This window comes from Heterodontus francisci, chromosome 35 (assembly GCF_036365525.1).
Source record: "Heterodontus francisci isolate sHetFra1 chromosome 35, sHetFra1.hap1, whole genome shotgun sequence".
Lineage (NCBI taxonomy): Eukaryota > Metazoa > Chordata > Chondrichthyes > Heterodontiformes > Heterodontidae > Heterodontus > Heterodontus francisci.
Genome location: NC_090405.1, coordinates 33,409,216 through 33,430,571, shown reverse-complemented (window position 1 = coordinate 33,430,571; position 21,356 = coordinate 33,409,216). Strand labels below are relative to the sequence as shown.

At 43.7% G+C, this 21,356-nt stretch overlaps 1 protein-coding gene across 3 annotated transcripts in view; it reads left to right on the top strand.

Annotated features, from left to right (window-relative positions):
• dapk2b (death-associated protein kinase 2b) overlaps positions 1 to 21,356 on the top strand; it is a 160,287-nt gene that overhangs the window by 19,498 nt on the left and 119,433 nt on the right. For all 3 annotated transcript variants that reach the window (XM_068015279.1, XM_068015278.1, XM_068015280.1), the window contains exon 2: positions 1,115 to 1,266. In XM_068015279.1, coding sequence (XP_067871380.1) covers positions 1,190 to 1,266 — 77 coding nt within the window. In that variant the 5' untranslated portion in view covers positions 1,115 to 1,189. The remainder of the gene's footprint in view (positions 1 to 1,114; positions 1,267 to 21,356) is intronic.

Sequence of the window (21,356 nt, the reverse complement as noted above, 5' to 3'; positions counted from 1 at the left end):
TCCATCTTCCTGAACCTCCCAAGTCTTTCTTCAGTGAACAAGGGAAAAGATTACAGGCCTGCACCGTTTCAAGTCTTCACCCTGGGGAAAAGCAAGTTTAACAGAGAGCTCTTTACAAATCATTACACCTAATGCATGTTATCTTTATAATCTCTATCTTTTCTTGAGAGTATGTGTATGTATGTATGTATGTATCTATAGGAGTGTAAGAGCGGGTGTTGTATAATGTATAATTAATCTTCCTTTTTAAACTTGGAGAAAACCTGTTATTTGTTTGTTTTTGATAATTAAAGCACATGGGTTTTTAAAAAAAAACCCTTTTTAAAAATCAACGGCTTTCTTCGGTCAGTCAAGAGGTGGAGGAACCATCCCTATCATCTCTCATCTGTCCATAACAGCTGCGCAGCATTACATTTTTGCTGGGAAGAATAAAGAGGTCACATACTCCTTGGAGAATAAGTGTCTAAATGGGGTGGAGGAGCAGAAAGATCTCTCCATACAGATACACGAATCACTAACAGTAGCAACTCTGGTTAATAAGCCCATAAAAAGTGAAAACTAAACACTTTTTTTTATTTCTAGAGAAACAGAACAGTTCTGATAGGTTCTCTTGAATTCCCTATTTACCTGGAGAGAGGTTAGAGTGTGAAACTTGCTACCACATGGAGCTATTGAGGCAAATAGTATAGATACATTCATGGAGCAGATAGATAAACATGAAAGAGAAAGGAAGAGAGGAAATGTTGATGGTTGTAGATGAAGAAGGGTGAGAGGAGACTCGTGTGGAGAATAAACACCGACTTGGACCATTGGGCCAAATAGCTGTTTCTCTGCTGTTAATACTATGTAAATTCTATGTAATTGACTGAATTAAAAGTATGATCTTGAGTTGATAAAAATGTCCTTCATTAACATGATCCCGACTAATGTATCCCACTTCTCCAGTATACCCATCATCCATTTATGCAGTGATGAGCTTGTAGAGTTTCTAATGTTTTCTAAGTTATACTTTCATAGTTAAATTTAAATAAGCATTAATTGTGGGGAGGGCTGGAATTTGAATACTTTGCCCTCCGTAACTACAACGTTTTCTAAGAAGTTTTTTGTTTTATAGGTGCCTGATGCCGTGTAATGGAAATGGATTGTGAATGTCTTCCTTGAATTATATAGTTTGTTGAATCATCTATGAATGAGGATATCGGGTATGGCTTTATTTAAGCAGCAGAGGGTGGAGGAGTTTTATGAAATTGGAGAAGAACTGGGAAGGTAGGAATGCTATAATTTGACATTGCATATTTTGTTCAACTAAGCTGCATGTCAATGCATGGAATCTGAAGGTAAATCTATATTAATCCTCGGACTTTGTGATCTTCAGTGTGTAAATTACATTGAACCTTTGTACTGGTCAACAATTTTCCACCCCATTCTTTTTGCCCCTTCCCATTTTTAAACATTGTTTTCTTTGCTCATTTTTTGAGGCTGTCTCCATTGAGGGAGCTGGAAGGCCACCCCAGCCGGTTGTTCCTGAGCCTCTGCCAGCCAGTCACTAAAGTAATCATGTGCAAGTGGTCTGCTGCACCATGTTGTGTGGTGGGGTCTGTCCTCCCTGATTGCTTGCCCCTCTTCCATGGTTACGTTCGCGCCCAGGTGTCCCTGGAGAAGGAGCATGCGGTGTCTGTCGGCGCACTTGAGGCCTTCCGCGACTGGTGGGCACCGCAGGGACTGGAGTGCATAATTGACGCTGAGAATGGCATTTTAATTTGAGTTTTTGTTTTATTTATCTGTTTTTAATAGTTATTTTAAAATGTTTAAATGGAGAATAAAGGCCCCTTAACATGAAATATATAAAAGGGGCCTGGGGTATAAAGGCCACCTTGAGAAAAAAAAAATGGGGTAAGATACAGAGTAAAGTTCCCTCTACACTGTCCCCCCCCCCCCCCCCAAAAAAAAAACATCATGTGTGACCTGTACTGTTTGTGTTTGAATTAAAATGTCATTGTTACTGTGCTGTTTTTGAATTAATGTTTCACCATTACCTAGCAGTTTTTGAATTAATATTTCAATGTTCTTGTGCAGTTGAATTACATTTTGTATTATCTTAATTTGGAAAGCATCGCTCTTTTAAAATCTCTACTGTTTTGCTGCAGTCGGTGTTTTGTTTTCATTCTTTTACGTGATGTGGTTGTCACTGGCAATGCCAGCATTTATTGCCTATCCCTAATTGCCCTTGAGAGGTGGTGGTCTTTAGATCAGAACTGTGGAGCTACTTCCCTCCTGAAGCACTCCATCTCATTGTTAAAGAGCAGTTTTAGCAATTGGTATTGAGCTACTGACACAGCTTAGCCACTGCCATAGTATAACGAAGTCGGGATTGATTTTTGGGAACCCATGGCCGGGATGGGGGCGCTGGGCGCCGGAAGATTGCTGAGGCAGCGTCCCACCACGGAGGCCAATGCTGGGATTGCTGGGCCTGATCTTCCCGGTGGCAGCGAGGCTCTGTGTGGGGGGGCCCCCCTGCCGCTTGGCAACAGGACCCAACTTTACACATGCAGACAGCCTCTCTGCATCCATTATTATACATCCCGGTGCGATTCAACCATCAGTTTAGGATCTTCAGCTGGACGTGCAGCACTCGCGCGCCTTCAGGTTCACGCCCCGGAGGCCAGCGTCCTCCGAGCTTGTGAAGGTCGGAAAGTACTGACCTGTTCTTTGCGAAGCCGAGTTAATTCGCCTGGTGGGGGTCTGGACTCTGCATCCATTTGATTCATTAAACGAAGAGGGGGAGAATCCTTGATCCGTAAAGGGGGCCACCCTGCGCCCGTGAATGGCTGAGGAGGAGTGGTGAGGGGGCACATCCTGCATTTGGGCAATGATGGTTGGGGGTGGGGTGGGGTGGGGAAACAATGGAAGTGGATGAGCCCTTTATGTGGGGTGAAGAGCACAAATGTAAAACATTGTAACCTCATGTTGCCAGTGCTCCAATGCAGGCAACATGGAATGATATTACGGTGGTCAGGCTGGTTCGCTCTTATTTAAAGCTAAGACGGGCAGTATCATGCCATACCTTACAGCTAATGCTGAAACACAGCTGAAGTTCGAATTTACATAACTCTCTGCCCAGATAGGTGCCATTGACCTTGTGAAGGAACAGAGTTGAGCTCGATCATGGAGATGGGGATGGTGCACCCTGTCTTTCTGGATACTAGTGTCGTGATGAGGCATATCCGCCAGAGGCGGAATCAAGAGGCAGGCACAGCCGATGTGGAAGCTCCCAGATGCGAGCAGCAGCAGCCACCAAGGTTTATTGTAGCTCAAATTCACCAGCGGATCTATAGGACCCGGGTGAATGTACCTGCTGATGTCCGAGTACCAGTGTCGGAGACTTCTGCGGATGTCCAGAGAGGCGGTGACACATCTCTGCGCGCTGCTTAATAATGACCTGCAGCCACTGGGCTTTGGCGGTCACCCTATGCCTTTGGCCCTCAAAGTGACTGTGGCTCTAAACTTCTACCCCTCTGCATCTTTCCAGGGATCCACCGGCGACTTGTGTGGGGTTTCGAAGTACATCACTGTATCGGGGAGGTCACTGATGCCTTGAACAGGAGGGCTGGCGACAATGTGCACTTCAGCACAGACCCTGAGAATCGGGCCGAGAGGGTTATTGGATTTGGGGCCATTGCAGGATTCCCACAGATGCAAAGGGTCATCGACTGCATGCATGTGGCCATCAAGGCTCCAATGGAACAACCAGCCTCGCACCTCAATAGAAAGGACTTCTACTCGTTCAATGTGCAGCTAGTATGTGACCACAGGAGGCACTTCCTGCAAGTGTGTACCCGCTTCCCAGGCAGCTGCCATGACTCCTTCATCCTGCGTCAGTCCCAGGTGCCGCTGCTGTTCACTCCCCCCGCTCACCTTCAGGGGTATATTCTTGGGGATAAGGGATACCCATTGTTGACGTGGCTTCTGACGCCAGTGAGGAATCCCAGCAGCGATGCAGGAGAGCATTAAAACGCCTGACTGCTCCACCCGAGCTACCATTGAGCAGGTCATCTGCATGCTGAACATGCGTTTTCGCTGCCTCAATTAGATCGGGTGGAGCCCTATGGTATGCACCTGACAGAGTTGGGCATATCTTAGTTGTATGCTGTGTTTTGCACAACATTGCAATACAGGATGAAGAAGCATGGGAGCAGGAGACATCACGGATGATGAGGACACAGAGGGAAATCAGCAGCAGCCGTGCTTGGGAGCATGGACAGCATTGATGGAGGGCAGACATGGTGAGCTAGGGATGTTGGACAGATCAGTGAGCGCTTCCACAGTCCCTGAAGTGCCACATATGCTCCTCACACCACGCACCACTGTCCTGCATCTCGATTTAAGTCTTCTGCCTCTTTAACATCTGTGTCTCCAACATGAATGGCAGCAGCAGACTGAGCCATTGCCCTTGCAGTGCCACACCATGCATATTGGAATGGCAATGATATTACTTACAGTGACAATACTGTCAGGCTACAGGTGTAATGGGAGGACACATAATCAGTATATGGGCACATGCATTCTTCACAGAGGAAAGGCTACACTTGTCCAAAAAGCACATTTACTGATATTGCATATTACATAGCCGTTTCACCCCTGAATACCCATTGTGTCAAGGTGTCTTTTTAAAACATTTGTGGGCACTCAGTCACGGTGTGACCTCTGTGCTAGCAGCTGGATTGGAGGCAGGCTGCTGAGCAGGACGCTCCTTGGTCTGGGATGACATCGGCGGTCATTTTCTGCGCGCCTGAGGCCTGGAGGACCCTGGCTACCTGAGGTCTCCTGAACCAGGGCTGTCATTGTGCATCGTGGCTGCTGAAGCTGGACTCCCTCAGCTTCCCTCCGCTGGGAGCCGGTGTCCACATTGGAATCACCCTGAGGGGGGGGGGGCCCCAGGCTCCCCTCCTCCCTCTCAAGGCTCGTAGGAACCTTGCTCCTCTCCGGAGAAGGACCAAGAGCTGAGGCACTCTCCAGGCCCCTGGTCCCCTCTCGCCTAGCCACTGCTGCGTCAAGCTTGTGGCCAAGGCAAGGGTTGGAATCTGGCTCTCCGTGAGGGTCACCAACCTCTCCATGGATGAAGCCACGTGCTCACATGCCTGGGACATGGCAGCTGTCATGGCCTGGGTGGACTCCCCCATCATCCCCTCAAGGCTGCGCATGATCTCCGGCATCTCTGCCAGATGTTGCTTTACCTCTTCATGCACCTCCCAGCATTCCCAGTGCTGCCGATACCAGAGGCTCATCATTAGCTTGGGGCTCAGCATGGGCCGGGACACCCACAGTCATCCGACCGTCGGAGGCCTTGGCTGTTTCAGCCTAAGCCAGCTATTCGGGCGTGTGGTGCTGTCACCAGCTTGTGACCCAGAATCTAATACCGATTGATTACCCACCTCGGTGGTTGTATCTGCGCTGGTGGAAGCTGTAAGAGCGTCATGGGATGGTGCATCCTCTGAGATTGTCTCTTCCTCAGAGGTGTGCGATGTCTGCAGGGCCTCCAAGGCTGACTCGGAGCATTGCTCTGCAAGATACATTGTGAAGAACAGCCATTTAGGTATTAAGGGACGAATGTCGCCATGTTGACCGCATAGTATTCACATATGAAAGGCAATTAGGAATCATTTGGCAATAATTACTCCGTTAACCCGGGACCCCAATCTCCGCATCCGAAACAGCACGGGCTCCCTGGCTCCCGGCTAGCTCCCAGTGCCTCTTCTCCGGATTGCCAATCATCAGCATATGGGTTGTAACAACATGGGTGCTTCAACATTGGCTAGGGGATGCTTTGTCTGGTATACGGACTCGCCCTGTCGTGGGTGTGACATGCTCTGAGGTACAAACGAGGTGATTTGATGCACATATGCAGCTTGCCACCTCCCTGTCTTTGACATGGCAGTGGCACTCATGTGCCATACTGTGTAGGGGCACCCAGGTCAAACAGAAGTTTTGCAACGTGCCACTTACCTTTGCTGAGCGCATGAGATTGTTGACTCTCTTCCTTCACTGGACCCAGTCTCGTCTGATGACCCCACGACAGCTTACCTCCCTGCGATCTCCGTCCAGGCTTGGTCAGGGTGGGAGGACCTCTTGTCATCGCTGGGGAAAAAGATCTTGCGCCATGCCCTTGCAGCCTGGAGGAGAGTGAGCAGGGCGGCATCGCTAAACCGTGGGGCCACCCGTCCTCGGACGTCTGTCATTGGCACAGGGGCTCCCAAGGGTGCTGCTTGAAGGTTGGTGCGGTGTTGCAGACACACCTGACCTTTTCTGCTCCAGCCTTTTAATTTATGAATCAGCCGACATCATTCACTGTGTCGCTGAGGCTGCCCCTGCCACATGATTGGCGCGTTCAAATGAGCTGTGAGTGGCCTGCAATGCGGGCTGCCATTTTTTTGGGGGGCGGGAAAATAAAATCCAGCCCAAAATGTGCCATGCGCCATTCCTGCAGCATTGTGGGTAGACATCTCTAATCACCTTTCACACCCACCAACTGTTCATTTTGTGTTTATCTACTTTCTTTCATGAAATATTTCACTTTTTATGTTGTTTTCCTTGCTATATCTATTTATTCATCTCCAACTTTAACTGATTATTTACTCTATTCTCTGTTGCATTTCTGTTGAGTCTGTACAATAGGTTTCTCCAGTCAAAATGCATCACTGGGAGACTGTAAATTAGGTTCCATCAGCCATACTATATCATTCCTCTGCCATGTTTCAAAAACATTTCGTGCAGGTAAAGAATTTGTAAGGGCGACATTGTCATTCTAGATTGTCTTGTGCACGTTTTTTCAGCCGGCGCGGACACGATGGGCTGAATGGCCTCTTTCTGTGCCGTAACTTTTTTCTCTGGTTCGATGGTTCTAATACATGTGATCTTGGGAGTAATTGTACAATTGGTATCTCTTTTGGAGGTTCACTTAAGATGAATACAGCTGAGGAAGGATACCAGGTCCATTTTTAGTTTTACTAGATAGTGCCTCCTATTGCGCTGTTCAACTGTTTGTAACTGTCTTCAAAGTTTTTGTCTCCATTATCCTGCATGAAAGTCTACTCCGAGAGCTCATCACTGTTAGTGTAAAGAACCTCTGGATGTTGGTCCTATAGTTGACTTTCTTCGCTTTTGAAGCTTTGTCTCTTGTTCTACTTTCTTGCCATACTTGAGGTAACACTTTGGATTTATCTTTACTGTGCTGTTTATCATTTTATTTACCTTCTATAAAGTCCATTTGCTATCTCTGCTCAAGAGTGAAGAACCTAAGTTTTTCCACTTTTTCCGAAGACATCACTCTTCTGCTGCCCTGGGTCAGCCACACGACTTCTCTCTGCATCACCTCCAGACTTTATAATAGCTCCATTATGTCTCAGTGACCCAAAACTGGATGCAGTGGGTGATTTCAGTATAATAACTTGAGTTGCACTCTACTGATTTTAGCAATGTAGTTCACTTTATTTGCCTTGCCTTCTGGCCCGCAGTAAGAGCAGATCTAACACCCAGAGACTCCCATTCACTGCCACCCTTGGGCTAATTTTACACCATTCATGGAGTTGCAAATGCCTCCTATTACTTTTATTTCAATGTCCAATACCTTGCTCTTATCAACATTGAATTTCATTTGATGTCAGTTTACTTTGCTCCTTTTGTAGATCATTGTGCTGCCCCTTTTCTCGATCCTTTTTTTCTCAACTAGTATCTGTGAATCGGACAATTTGCATTGAGCTTCCGAATCTAAATCATTGTTGCAAATTAGAAAGCGTAGGGGTCCCCATCAGGAATCGTCAGGGCAACAGGGCATTCCGATCAGAACTGTTCACTCTCTTGGTACTTCACAGTCACTCGACCTTTTGAAGTGCAAATGGTGCTTTTCCTTCAGCCAATTTTTAAAAATCCTGTTTTCAGTTTTTAACTTTGTCAAAGGAGACCACATCGTAATATTTTTCACTTTACTTTTGACTCAAAGAAGATCAGGCGGATTGTCCTCCCTTTTGAATTCATGGTGGCTGTTTTGTTCGGTTATTCATCAAATTTGTTCTGATTATTTTCAGGAACTACAACTTCTGGTTTCTTGTATACACAGCTGTGAAATTGCAGAGTAGAAAATATTGACAAAAAATTCTAATTCTAATTGGGCTGAAGCCTGCAGGACTATAGGGTAGAGTATGGAACTGGATATGAAATTGGCTTAGGATAAGAAACAGACATTAATATTTTGGATTGGGAATTGCTGAGTAGAATTCCCAGGCTTTTCATGACCTTACCTATCTGTACTTTCACTTCACAGGAGCTATGCATATGTACCTTCGGCATCTTTTCATTGAGTATAATATTCCATTCTTCTTTTCCCTCCCAAAATGTATCAATAACATTTTGGGTTATATAGACTACAAGAATGAAGAAGTTATGACAAGTTTAAACAAAGCAATTGTTAGTTCACTGCTTTGGGCATCCCAATATAGAAAGTATATTCAAGCCATGGAGACGGTACAGCGTAAATTGGATAGAAATATAGAAATCACACAGAAATGAGCCATTCAGCCCAACTGATCTATGCTAGTGTTTTATGGTGTATATGAGCTTCCTCCCGCTCATTACCTGTTCCCACCCTGTATCCCATATTCCTCTGTTCCCTTTTCCCTCAGGCCTCCCTTTCAATATATTAATGATCTCTGCTTCAGCCACTCCATAGGGTAGAGAGTTCCACATTTTGTTATCACCAGAATGATGCCAGGGATGAGAAACTATATAGTCACGAGGAGAGACCTGCGATACATGGACTAATTCCACTGAAGCAGAGAAGGCTAAGAGAAGATGCAATAGATGGTTTTAAAATTATGAAGCGTTTTGATGGGGTGAATAGGGAACGGTTATTTCCTCCGATTCAGGGAGTCATTAATGTGAGTATGTTAATTTGAGATTGTCACTAGGAGAGTCAATATGTTAAATTAGAAGCAATTTCTTTACTCCGATTTGTTGGAGCATTGAGTGCTTTTCCAACAGGGCGTGTTGAATCTATTGAACAATTGCCAGTGCAGACATAATGGCTGGGATTTTATCCGGGCGTTGGGGTTCTCGGCAACTGTTAAAAGCGACGCCAAGAACCCCACATTGCCTGTTCAGTGGGGGGCCCGCCAAATCTAGTGCTTTCCATAAGATCAAGGACCCTGGCGACAGAAGTCCTGCCCTCTGAGTGCTGCCAGCCAGTTAGAGGCTGGTGGATCTTTAACTGCGTAGCGCCACCATGGAGGCCCAGGAGTGCCGCTGGACCCAGGTAACAGTTAGGTGAGGGTGGGTGGGTGTGGGGGGGGAGGGTGGTCTCGCAGGGTCGCAGGGGAGGGGTGTGTAGGAGTGTCGTTAGCAAGGGTGGAGGGGGTGGGGGGGATGGCTCTCAGCGGGTTCCCAGTTCAGACACTAAGTGCCTTTTACCGAGGGAAACACTTCCCTACCCGCCACCCACCTCCGGAGCCGGCAAGCAGCTTGTGCAGATTTTTCCTGCCATGCTTCCTGTGCGGCAACAGGGCCAGCTGTCGCACGGCTACTTGCAACAGCAGCATCAGGCCCTTATTTGCCCATTGAGGGGCTCAATTGGTAGCAGGGTGGGAAGGGCCGTTCACAGGCCTTCCATTCCCTGACTTAATTTTGGCAGAGGCGGGAAGATGGTAGGGGTTCACACAACCACCCACCACCCCCACCCCCCTCCCCAAACGCCACCATCCCACCCAAATATATGCTCTCCCCGCCCCCCAAACCTGCCAGGGGTGCAGAGGGTGTGGGAAGAGCATAAAATTCCCCCGATGAGCCAATTTGACCTCTGTCTACGCTGCATCCTCTATGCCATTGATTGGCATGTTCCTTACATGCTCTCCTATGATTGGCTCAAATGTAATCATAAAATAGCATCATAATCAGCTGCCAGAAACAGGATGTGGTACCAAAGGTTAACAAACACGTATTAAGCAAGCCAGTTTTAATGTTGAATAATTTAATACATTATTTTGCCATGATTATACAATTTAGTGTGCGACACAGAACAACCACTTGACTGCCGATTTAAGTACTTTTGAAGTATAGTCACTGTTGTTTTGTGAAAATAAATGCTAGGCGGTGAGGCTTGGAATCGTATAAGCCCCAGCTGCAGTTTGCCAAAGGGTCTTTTATCATTTTTATAACCTTAAACCTGAATGTTTTCACAGACTTTCTGACGCATGAGAATGAGATTTATTTGTGGACAAATCCCATTGAATAGATAAGGTGCTCCCTGTACAATGCTGATGAACATCATTTGTACATTCCACTCAATTCACATATTCTGACTGCTTTCTCTTTCAATCTTAGCACAGATGCGCAGAGTAACCTCAGTCTCAAGTCTCTTCAGATTTCAATTTTAAAACTATACAACAACTGAGTTCTTCTGGTGATGGGTGTATCTACCCTGATGGTGTGCTGAAACAGGGATGTTTTTCAAGGATGCTTATCAATCTGTAATCCATAAAATTAATAAGTAACACCATGAATAGTTTTCCATTTAAGTATTAGCCCTTTGTCCCTGAGCTGTATTATTTGATTGATTTCCAGTTAATACACTAGGGTTTTTTTTTTAACAGTATAAGTAATGGCAGAATTGGAATCAAAATGGGTTTCAGTGGCTTTGAGATGATGAATCACTCAGATAGGTATTGCGCTGTGTAACAGCCCCTGCAGTTATTAATGAAAATGATAAACTTAATGAAACAAAGCCGCTTCTACATAAACTACCAGTTTTAATGGCTTTTAAAAATGTACCCACAACAGATATTGCTCTGATTTAATGTACCATCTTATTGATGAATGTCTGGGTCGTTACTTGTGCTTTTAAGAATCTGGGGAGGGGAGGCAAGAAAGATCAGAAGACAGACTAAGGTTTAATTTTCACTGACATAATCATGTGGCGATCCTTTTTTAACCTAATGGGGAATGACTGTGCAGTTGGCCTATGACATAAAGCACTTTAGTCCCTTATTTCTGCCCTATCAATTCTTTCAAAATGTCTGTCATCAGCTTTGAAGAATCTGTGGAGGGAACAGCTGGCTCACAGCCACCTGTGAAAATGTATCTTGTTTCAAGGTCATTGCAATGATATAGGAGTGTCATCAGATTTTGATTTTTCATATACATTATAAATTCATCCTAAAATGAGAATTGCAAAGTTGTGTTTTCATATTTGAAGATCTACAGTGACTGATATTTTAAATTGGTTCACCTAAAATTCTAAATTAAACACAAAGATACCTAATTCATCTCAAATGTAGAACACAGGATGTGTTTGGGCTAAAAACCACCAATCACATTTATTGGAAGTACAAATTAAACAAGCAGACAATCAATATAACAAATTCCAGATTACAGAACTATTAATTTGCTCTTCCTAGGGTACAAAAATAGAGAATGCTGGCTTGCTATCTCTCCTAAGGATACCAAGGCAGTATATTGAAAAGTAATAGACAAGTTCTAATCAGTGGGTCAATAACCAGAGGCAACAGATTTAAAACCGTTCACAAAAAACCTAGAGTAGGTGAGGAGAAATATTTTCAGAGTTGTCGTGATCCAGAATGTTCTACCTGTAAACTTTTATAAATTCCTGTGTTCACATTTATAATGGGGACAGCCTATTTAAACTTCTCATGCCCTAATTGCACCCTCCCTCCAGTGAAAGAGCAGTCACAGGGAGAAAGGTTTACTTACAATGTGGCAAGTTCTAATATAAATCTGGACATGGGAAATTGTGATGGAAATATAAAAGTAAGGACTTTTAAAATTGGGGACTGAGTTATCCTCTGCCCTCTAATCCTCTTTCATCAGAATGATACAGGGGCTAAAAGGATTAAATTATGAGGCAAGGTTGCATAGACGAGGCTTGTATTTCCTTGAATAAAGATTAATGGGTGATTAAATTGAAGTGTTTAAGATGATTAAAGGACTTGATAGGGTAGAAAGATAGAAACAATTTGCTCTGGTGGGGGAGTCCAAGAGGGCATGACCTTTAAAGTTAGAGCTAGGCCATTCAGGAAGCAATGTCAGGAAGCACTTCGTCACACAAAGGGTAGTGCAAAATCTGGAACTCTTTTCCCCCCCAAAAAGCTGTTGAGGCTAGTGGGGATGGGGGTTGGTTGGGTGCAATTAAAAATCACAAAACAGAGATTGCTCGTTTTTTTTTTCTAGGCAAGGGTATTAAGGGTTATGGAATCAAGGTGGGTAGATAGAGTTAATATACAAATCAGCCATAATCTAATTAAATGGGGGAATAGGTTTGAGGAGGTGAATAGCCACCTCCTGTTCCTATGTTGCTAAATAATTATGGTGAACAGCCTTTCTATTTCGCTCCGCTTATTTCTGCTAACTGTGAGGTCCCCCCTCCACCCCAATGAGGTTCTTTCTCCCTTTTTTCACACCATTGACTTCTTCTGGGTAACATTCCTAGGAACCCTCTGGTGCTGCACCCAAATGGTCATTAATGTGTAAATCTGAACATTAGCATTCAACCAGGGTGGGTATTGCAGATGGTCCTAACCCTGCCTTCATGCCATACTCGTGCATTTTCAGAAAGGGTCACTTAGCAACATTTGGGGAAATGAGAGCCCTGGTCTCCTTTTCTCTTTCTACAGCAGAGGATGGTGAGGCCAATTTTTATGGTGTTCCTTCCACCCTGGTTGAGATCCCTGAACTGTGCACTAATCTGGCGTTGCAATGTAACACGTCCTGGTGAGCAATATCATCGTGTTCGCCATCTGTACCATCAGGAAAACAGAATGCAAATGTAAATCATGGTTCTTCATAAGCATTTGACTTTGAAACACATCCTATGGTAAACTGGATTTAAAACTGTTCCAGTCTATATATTCACCCCTTTTCCACTGCTAACATGAAAGAGTGTAATTGACCCTCAACTTTCTTTAAACTGCATTAAAAACCTTGCCTGTATTTTTTTTTAAAAATTCTTAAAATGTTCTAAAATTGAGAGTCAGATTAATTAATTGTGCTGGAAAGAAGGAAAATTGTAGAGACCTGTTTTTTTTTTAAAAAAACAACCTGAAGAGAAACATTTTGGTCTCCAAAGTAAAATTTATAATTCTGTTCCTTTTTCACGTTCAAGTTAAAAATTGTTTTGGCAGAACTGGCTGCAAACAGGACTTCCTGTTACACCACCAATTCTGAGACTTGCTACAGCTTGTTCAGGTCTTGGGCTGCGTGTGCTCTACACTCACTGCTGAGTTAGATAAACACAGTGCTCAAGTGTGGTTAGTTTTATCGTCCACCTCACCAGTGGCTATAGTTAAAGCTACTGTCTTATTTCATGTTTTGTTTCCTTTGCTGGTCTTCTGTCTTATTCACTGGCTCAAGTCTGAGAAGTACTGTACTTGTATAATAAACCTTACTTGGTAAACCTGGTAGTTATTACTCACCTAAGTCCTGCAGATACTTGGAGCAGTTGTACAGAATGTACTGTGTTCCTGCAGTATGATAACATAGCTATTGCAGAAACATGGCTTAAGGGGAGACAAGAATGGCAGCTTAATGTTCCTACAGGGTTTTCAGATGCGATCTGAAGGGGGAGTGTAAGAAAGGAGGGGAAGTGGCAATTTTGATCAGAGGAACAATTACAGCTGTGGGGAGGGATGATATGTTCGAAGATTCATCAAGTGAGGCAATATGGATTGAGCTAAAGAACAAAAAAGGGGTAATCTCACAGCTGGGAGTGTACTTATAGACCCCCAAACAGTCAGAGGAAGATAGAAGAGCAGACATGTAGGCAAATCTCGTTTTTTGACAGGGTCCCACATGGCAGACTGGTTTAAAAAAAACCTAAAATCCAATGGGAACAGGGAAATGCAGCAAGATGGATACTAGATTGTCTCAGTGGCAGGAATCAAAGGGTAATTGTTGACAGGTGTTTTTGCAACTGGAGGGCTGTTTCCACTGGCGTTCTGCAGAGCTCAGTACTGGGTCCCCTACATTTTGTGGTATATATTAATGATTTGGATGTAAATGTTGGGCATGATCAAGAAGTTTGCAGACAACACAAAGATTGGCTGTGTGGTAGATAGCGAGGAGAATAGCTGTAGGCTGCAGGAAGATATTGATTGGTCTGGTCAGATGGGCAGAAAAGTGACAAATGGAATTCAACTCAGAAGTGTGAGGTGATTCATTTTGGGAGGTCAAACAAGGCAAAGGAATGCCCGATTAAAGGGAAAAGTACCGAGAGGTGAGGGGCCTTGGAGTGAATGTCCTCGGGTCCCTGAAGGTAGCGGAACAGGTCAATAAGATGGTTAAGAAAGCATATAGAATCCTTTCCTTTATTAGCTGAGGTATAGAATATAAGAGCAATGAAGTTATGCTGGAACTGTATAAATCATTGGTTAGGCCACAACTTGAGTACTGTGTGCAGTTCTGGTCACCTCATTATAGAAAGGATGTAGTTGCACTAGAGAGGATGCAGAGGAGATTTACAAGGATGTTGCCGGGACTGGAAAAATGCAGCTATGAGGAAAGATTGGATAGGCTGGGGTTGTTCTCCTTGGAACAGAGAAGGCTGAGGGGAGATCTGATTGAAATGTACAAAATTTTGAGGGGCCTGGATAGAGTGGAGGTGAAGGGCCTATTTATCTTAGCAGAGAGGTCCGTGACTACGGGGCATAGATTTAAAGTGATTGGTAGAAAGATTAGAGGGAAGATGAGGGAAAAATGTTTTCACCCAGAGGGTGGTGGGGGTCTGGAACTCACTGCCTGAAAGGGTAGTTGAGACAGAAACCCTCAACTCATTCAAAAGGAGTCTGGATATGCACCTCAAGTGCCATAATCTGCAGGGCTACGGGCCAAATGCTGGAAGGTGGGATTAGAATAGGTGGATCATTTTTCGGCTGGCAGAGATACGATGGGCTAATTGGCCTCCTTCTGTGCTGTAAATTCTCTATGATTTCTATGAGTTTTTGCATGTCTATGTTTAGAACTTGGGGACTTTGGGGTAGATTTTCAACTTGGCATTATAGACAAGTTGGCCATTGTAGAAACCACCCAATTTTCCATTTCCATCTTTGAAAATTTACGCCGTTGTTACCGGGTGTCAACTACAACAGAAGCAGGTGAGAAAATGCCTTAAAAGGTCAAGTGCTCTGTATTCTTTTTAGCTGGCTTGAGGTGCTGGTGATTTTTTTTGGTGTACAAAGCAACATCATCACAGCAGGGTGCTGGGAGCACTGATCTTACCATATGCATAAATGATCTGGATTTAATTTGGACGTATGGGTGTCGAAATTTGCCGATGATACCAAATTAGAGCATAGAGCTAATGATCTGGAGGACTGTGCTAAAATACAGGATGCCATAGACATAGTTGTAGAGTGGACAGATCAATAGCAATTGAAATGCATTCTAACAAATCATAAAATAGATTCATTTTGGTTGGAGGAATGGGGAAAGTAAATGGTATAGAGGAGGAAAGAGATCTGGAAATACAGATGCTTAAATCAGTAAAAGCAACAATTGAAAAGGGCATAAAGGATGGTCATGAAGTGCCAGCAGTGTGGGCAGCCAATGTAGTTAATGGATGTTCGCATTGAAGGGAAACTCTACTTAAATTTCCCATTTCCTTTCCATGTGCCGGAGGGAGGTTGATGCATGCTGACTTGTATCTTTCAGTTACACCTTACTGCCATGTCAGGACAGTCTGGAAGCATCTATTTTGGGTCTAGCTCCTCATTTCTGCAGTTTCCTTATGACCTCAGTGGGCTAATGAACCATGTGTGTTACTGCACTACACAAGTTAGGAAGATCCTAGCTGCAGCTGATCTTAACTTTGGAAATTGTGCAGCCGTGGGTAAGGAGCGTCTAAATGTGGGGGAGGACAGATTCAGGCTCGGAGCTAATGTCTTGTTGTACAATAGCCCTACAACAATATCCTTGTATTGATGAAGGAATACCAGTTAGACAAGATACTGGAGGGTGCCAATGGGTGTGGGACTGTATCACATCATGATTCATTGCCTTAAAAGATAATTGATGGGAACAGAAAGTTACTCCTTGTGACATTGTTCATGGACAATGTTCAGTCTGTTAATTATCTTGGCACATGAATAGAAAGTCGTATTCCCTGAGGACATTTTCTGCAGGAAAGGTCTGCTCCCAAGTCATCAATTCTAAGCTATCTGAGGACAACTGGGGCATTTGTACTGTGCATTGCCTTTATATAACATCTGGGTTTATGAGTACTTTCAACAGAACATAGATTTGGGAAACAAACATCTGTAGCTTGGCACATCCTGCAAAACAAACTCCTTAGCAAACTCATATAATTTATTTTTAGTAGTGCAATTTCAGTAGTATCCCCACTTTTGGACATATTGGTCAGGTAGAGGTCTCAAATAACCCTGATGGATCTCAAAGTGTGATGTTTTGTAAAGTACACTACATGTAGATCACAGCTGTAGCGGGTACTCCATTAAGTGGCTGTGTGGCCCAATATGACTGCTTATTCTGAATGTACCTAGAATACATTGCCAGCTGGTGTGATGGGGACTGATTCTCTGCCTGTCTTCTAGAGGGAGCAGGATCTGTTCCTGAATGGGGCATCATGGAGCAACTGAGTGTCTTTACGGTTAACCCTCGGACAATGTAATCTCCTGGGCTGGTTTTGATCACCTGTAGAGCTAAGAGAGGAATTTTATAAATACTTTTTTCTCTTATTGGCCTGAGGTTTTTCTTTTTTAATTTCCCCTCTCTCTGGCTGGATGGGGTCAGGTTGGGAGTGAGGTGGAAAGTGTCCAGTTATGATGCTCTAACCATCATGGGCGGCACAGTGGCGCAGTGGTTAGCACTGCAGCCTCACAGCTCCAGGGACCCGGGTTTGATTCTGGGCACTGCCTGTGTGGAGTTTGCAAGTTCTCCCTGTGTCTGCGTGGGTTTTCTCCGGGTGCTCCGGTTTCCTCCCACAAGACTTGCAGGTTGGTAGGTAAATTGGCCATTATAAATTGTCACTAGTATAGGTAGGTGGTAGGGAAATATAGGGACAGATGGGGATGTTTGGTAGGAATGTGGGATTAGTGTAGGATTAGTATAAATGGGTGGTTGCTGGTCGGCACAGACTCGGTGGGCCGAAGGGCCTGTTTCAGTGCTGTATCTCTAATCTAATCTAATCAAAAAAAAAAAAATGGCTATGGGGCAGGCTTGGTGGCACAGTTGGTCTTTTTCCTGCCCAATAATTGTGTATGCTCATCCCAATTTGTGTTGTACTGAGCCATTTGGATCTGGTGGTTCTCTGATCACGTCCCTGCTCTGTATTGTGTTGATGTGAATATTTCCACCCTCCCTAGCCTTGTGGCACAGCAATCCATTGTAATAATCAACCCCTGTAACTATCTAGCAGAGTCTGTTGATAAGTTGTGATAATGTGGACAGTGGGGGAATAGCCAAAATGTATCCGTGCTTCTTCTTGCTTTGATCGCCTTATTTTATCTGAGTCCATGAGAACAACAAGAAGCTAGAGGTTCATAATGTAACTGGAAATGTTTTAGTTTAACATCTGCCAACTTCCTGTATGAAAGGTTTGTGATAAATGGCCTTGTATGCTGTCCCCGACTTGTACTGGAAGAAATAATCAGAGCACAAAATGGTGGGTTTTTAGCGCTGTACAAACGTGAGAGGTTTCTTTCGCTCGAGAGGAAATTTCTTGAGATCGTAAAGTCTTAAATTATCAGTAAAAATTATTCTACAGTGCCATTATTTAAAATAATACATTAAGATAAAACATTCTGCAAACTCATCAGGGGAACCAAATCCTGATAGTTCTTTTTTTTTTGACTTTTTTTTTTAAAGAGTGTAAGCCATGGTTTAATGGTTAGCACTCTCTCACCTCTGAGCACATATAATCCAGGTTGACAGGCCCAGTGCAGCGCTGAGCGAATGCTACATTGTTGAAGGTGCCCTCTTTTGAATGGGACATTAAACTGGGACCCGATCTGCCCCCTCGGGTGGGTGTAAAAGATCCCACGCGGCTATTCATAGACGAGTAGGAGAGTTAGTTATCCTTGTTGTCCTGGCCAATATTTGTCCCTCAACCAACATCACTAAAACAAATTATCTGGTCATTATCACATTGCTGTTCGTGGGAGCTTGCTGTGTGCAAATTGGCTGCCGTGTTTCTTACATTACAACACCTGATTACACTTCAAAAATAAAGATTTAACCTCTTAAGTCAGTATATACAAGTTGTTGTTGTTTGCTGATTTTATGAGAAATGGTGACTATGGGAAATCTCCGCTGGATATTGCCCACAAGCTGTAGTTGGAGAGAATCATGTTGAAACCCACCCATAGCCATGTGCAGCTGGGTTCTCTGCATAGCAACTAGAAATTGGATTCCTGATTGAATTATTTCCATCGCTGGAATGTGGAGGCAAAAATTTTCTCCGCCCTGACTTCCATCCCTAAATCACAGCCTTGCAATCAGAACAGCATCGTTGATAATTACCTACAACCTGCTGCATTAGAAACTTCCATTTCTCACTGCAGGTGCTAGCAATGTGACACAAAGAGTTTTTGTCACCAAAGCTCAAGCAGATCAATAGAATGCACATCGCCCTAAGCGCTCAGCTGCACTGTGCAAAGAAAAACTTGCATTTACATCGTGCCTTTCGTAGGGCTTTATAGCCAATGAAGTCCTTTTGAAGTGTCGTCACTGTCACAATGTAGGAAACGCGCCAGCCAGTTTGTGCACAGCAAGCTCCCACAAACAGCAATGGGATAATGACCAGATCATCTACCTTAGTGATATTGGTTGAGGGATAAATATTGGCCAGGACACTGGGAGGAAGTCCTGTGTCCTCATTTTAAATAGTGCGATTGAGATCTTTTACATCCATCTGAGAGAGCAGACGGCGCCTCAGTGTGACGGCAGTTTTGATTTAGTGCCACGCTCCTTCAGTACTGCACTGGAGTGTCAGCTTAGATTTTGTGCTTAACTGTCTGGAATGGTGCTTGAACCCCAAGTGTAATGACAGAGGCGGGAATGCTGCACAGTGAGACATGCTGGCACTGGGTTAAATGTCTGGTAGGAGTATAATTGCCTTCCATTTTAAAAGAGAAAGTACTTTGAGTCCTTCTATTTTACTTTCCATGGTGCATTAATAACTTTATTACCACTCTTTAAAACCTGTTGAATCCTTAGATTTTCTGGTTCCTGTTGTACCTGTTTGCTTTTTTTGTTGTCAGGTGTTTTGCTCTTTTTCTCCTCTGCCGTGATGTCTGTTTATGCATTTTCTTTTTATAAATGTAAAGGATGCTGAGCAAAGTTTTTGACAGACCCCTATGGAAAAACAGCTGCAGGCTGCTGAGGGATGGTTCGCTGCACAGAGGGGTAGGGAGATTCTGCATTCACTGAAAAGTATGTGCTGCCCACACATTTGGGAGGCGGTGAAGTCCATAGAAATATTTCTCATTCAATTCAGACAGATTTGGCCAATGTTTTCACTTCACAAATTGCTACTGTACTCTGTGCAATGTGCAGCAACTGATCTCAGACCCCTCTTTTGCAACAAAGTGTTTGCTTTCTCCATGTACCCTACTATCTACATTAAATGTTCAAAATCCATACTGGCATAAGCCCTCAGCAGCAGATCTTATGCTGGTACTGATTCATTTGTGTACTGGTATAAATTTTACAAAGGCTCGCATCTGTATAGCATCTTTCACATCCTCTGGATGTTCCAAGCACTTTACAGCCAATGAGGTACTTTTGAAGTGTAGTCACTGTTGTGATGTAGGCAATAGCAACATCCCCATGACATACTGGATGGCACACTCCTCCTCTCCCATCTCTTTTGTCATGACTTCAAATATTGTGTCTTATATGTACACAACGGTGAGTGACATAAAATGTAATTAAAACTCAAAAGAATATGCCCATGGTGTTGAGTAGTAGCATACATGGGGCAGTTATACCTCTTGTTGAGGTGCACTTGTTCAGTATCCCACCAGATCTTAACAAATAAATGTCAGTGACTGAAATATTTCCTTTTGAGTAGTTTTTGGGGCATCTTTATGATTGCGTGCTCTTCTTTGCACCTGGAGGGAACCAGTTGTGTTTATTGAGTATCATTTTCCTGTGAGGTTCTGCCATTGAAATTTGAATAGAATTCAGGTTTGTCTTGTAATATTTATATTTTGTTACAGATAACTCTTTCAACACACTTTTAACAAGCTCCAGCCTCCTACTTGGGAAAATAAACTGAATTACAACATCACCAATTACTACATCACCTTGGCAGGTTAAAATTTATAGGCTCTTATCTCAGACCCACTGTTATTATCTAATGTTATAATCAAACTGCGTGCTCTCGGAAATTTTCCAACAGGATGCACTTTCTGCAACTAATTTTGTTTTAATAAGCCTCTAAAATTTAATGTGCCTTAGCACCAATTGTACAACGTAACTTTTGTTTGAGCCCCAAGACCATTGTGGTGATCCTAGCAATACGTCTTGCGAGTAACCACATTTTTTTCCTGTCCAGTGTCTAGACAGCAAATAAGGTTTTATTGTTCATTATAATTGTGCTAAATAGCTAATTTAACTTATAATATTTAACATGTGCCTGTGCCTTTGTTGGTGTCAGCTCTTCAACTACCTACTCCAATCCAGTTTTCCAGTTCTTTGCCCATAACCTTTTTATTCTTCTTTTGCAAATAGTTATACTATTTTGTTTTTAAACTATACATTCTCTGCCGCATTGTAATAATGCATTCCATGTTCTGATAACCCTCTGTGTGACAATACTTCCTTTAACTTTCCTCTTGAATCCTCTTGCGATGATCTTGAATTTATGCTCCAATTCTTCAATCAGCAAAAGCAATCTATCACTATTTACCCTCGTAATGGCTTTCATAATTTTGAAAGACTCTATTGTACATCAACATCATCAGCAACATCAACCGTCCAGCGGAATAAGTGTAATCTAGTTTTTCAAGCCTCGGTTCTGGTAGCCTTTGTATGACCTGTTCAATTTGCATCTAACCTACAATGCCTCCAAACCCACCCTCCACCCACCCAAAATCTCTGTGTCTCCAGCCTAAGAATATAACCAGTCATGGTATAGCTCCTTGCACTGTTTTTCCAGCACCCACCCCCCCTCCCCCACCCCCAAAGGCAGTGCTTCACATTTCTGAGCATTGAACTGCATCTGCCACATATTTGCCCATCCATTACAATATTCCTCATAGTTTCCCATATCCTCACATCAAATCATTTTTTTCTGAATGGAAAACAAAGTCACAGCACAGACCACATCACTGCCCATTTCC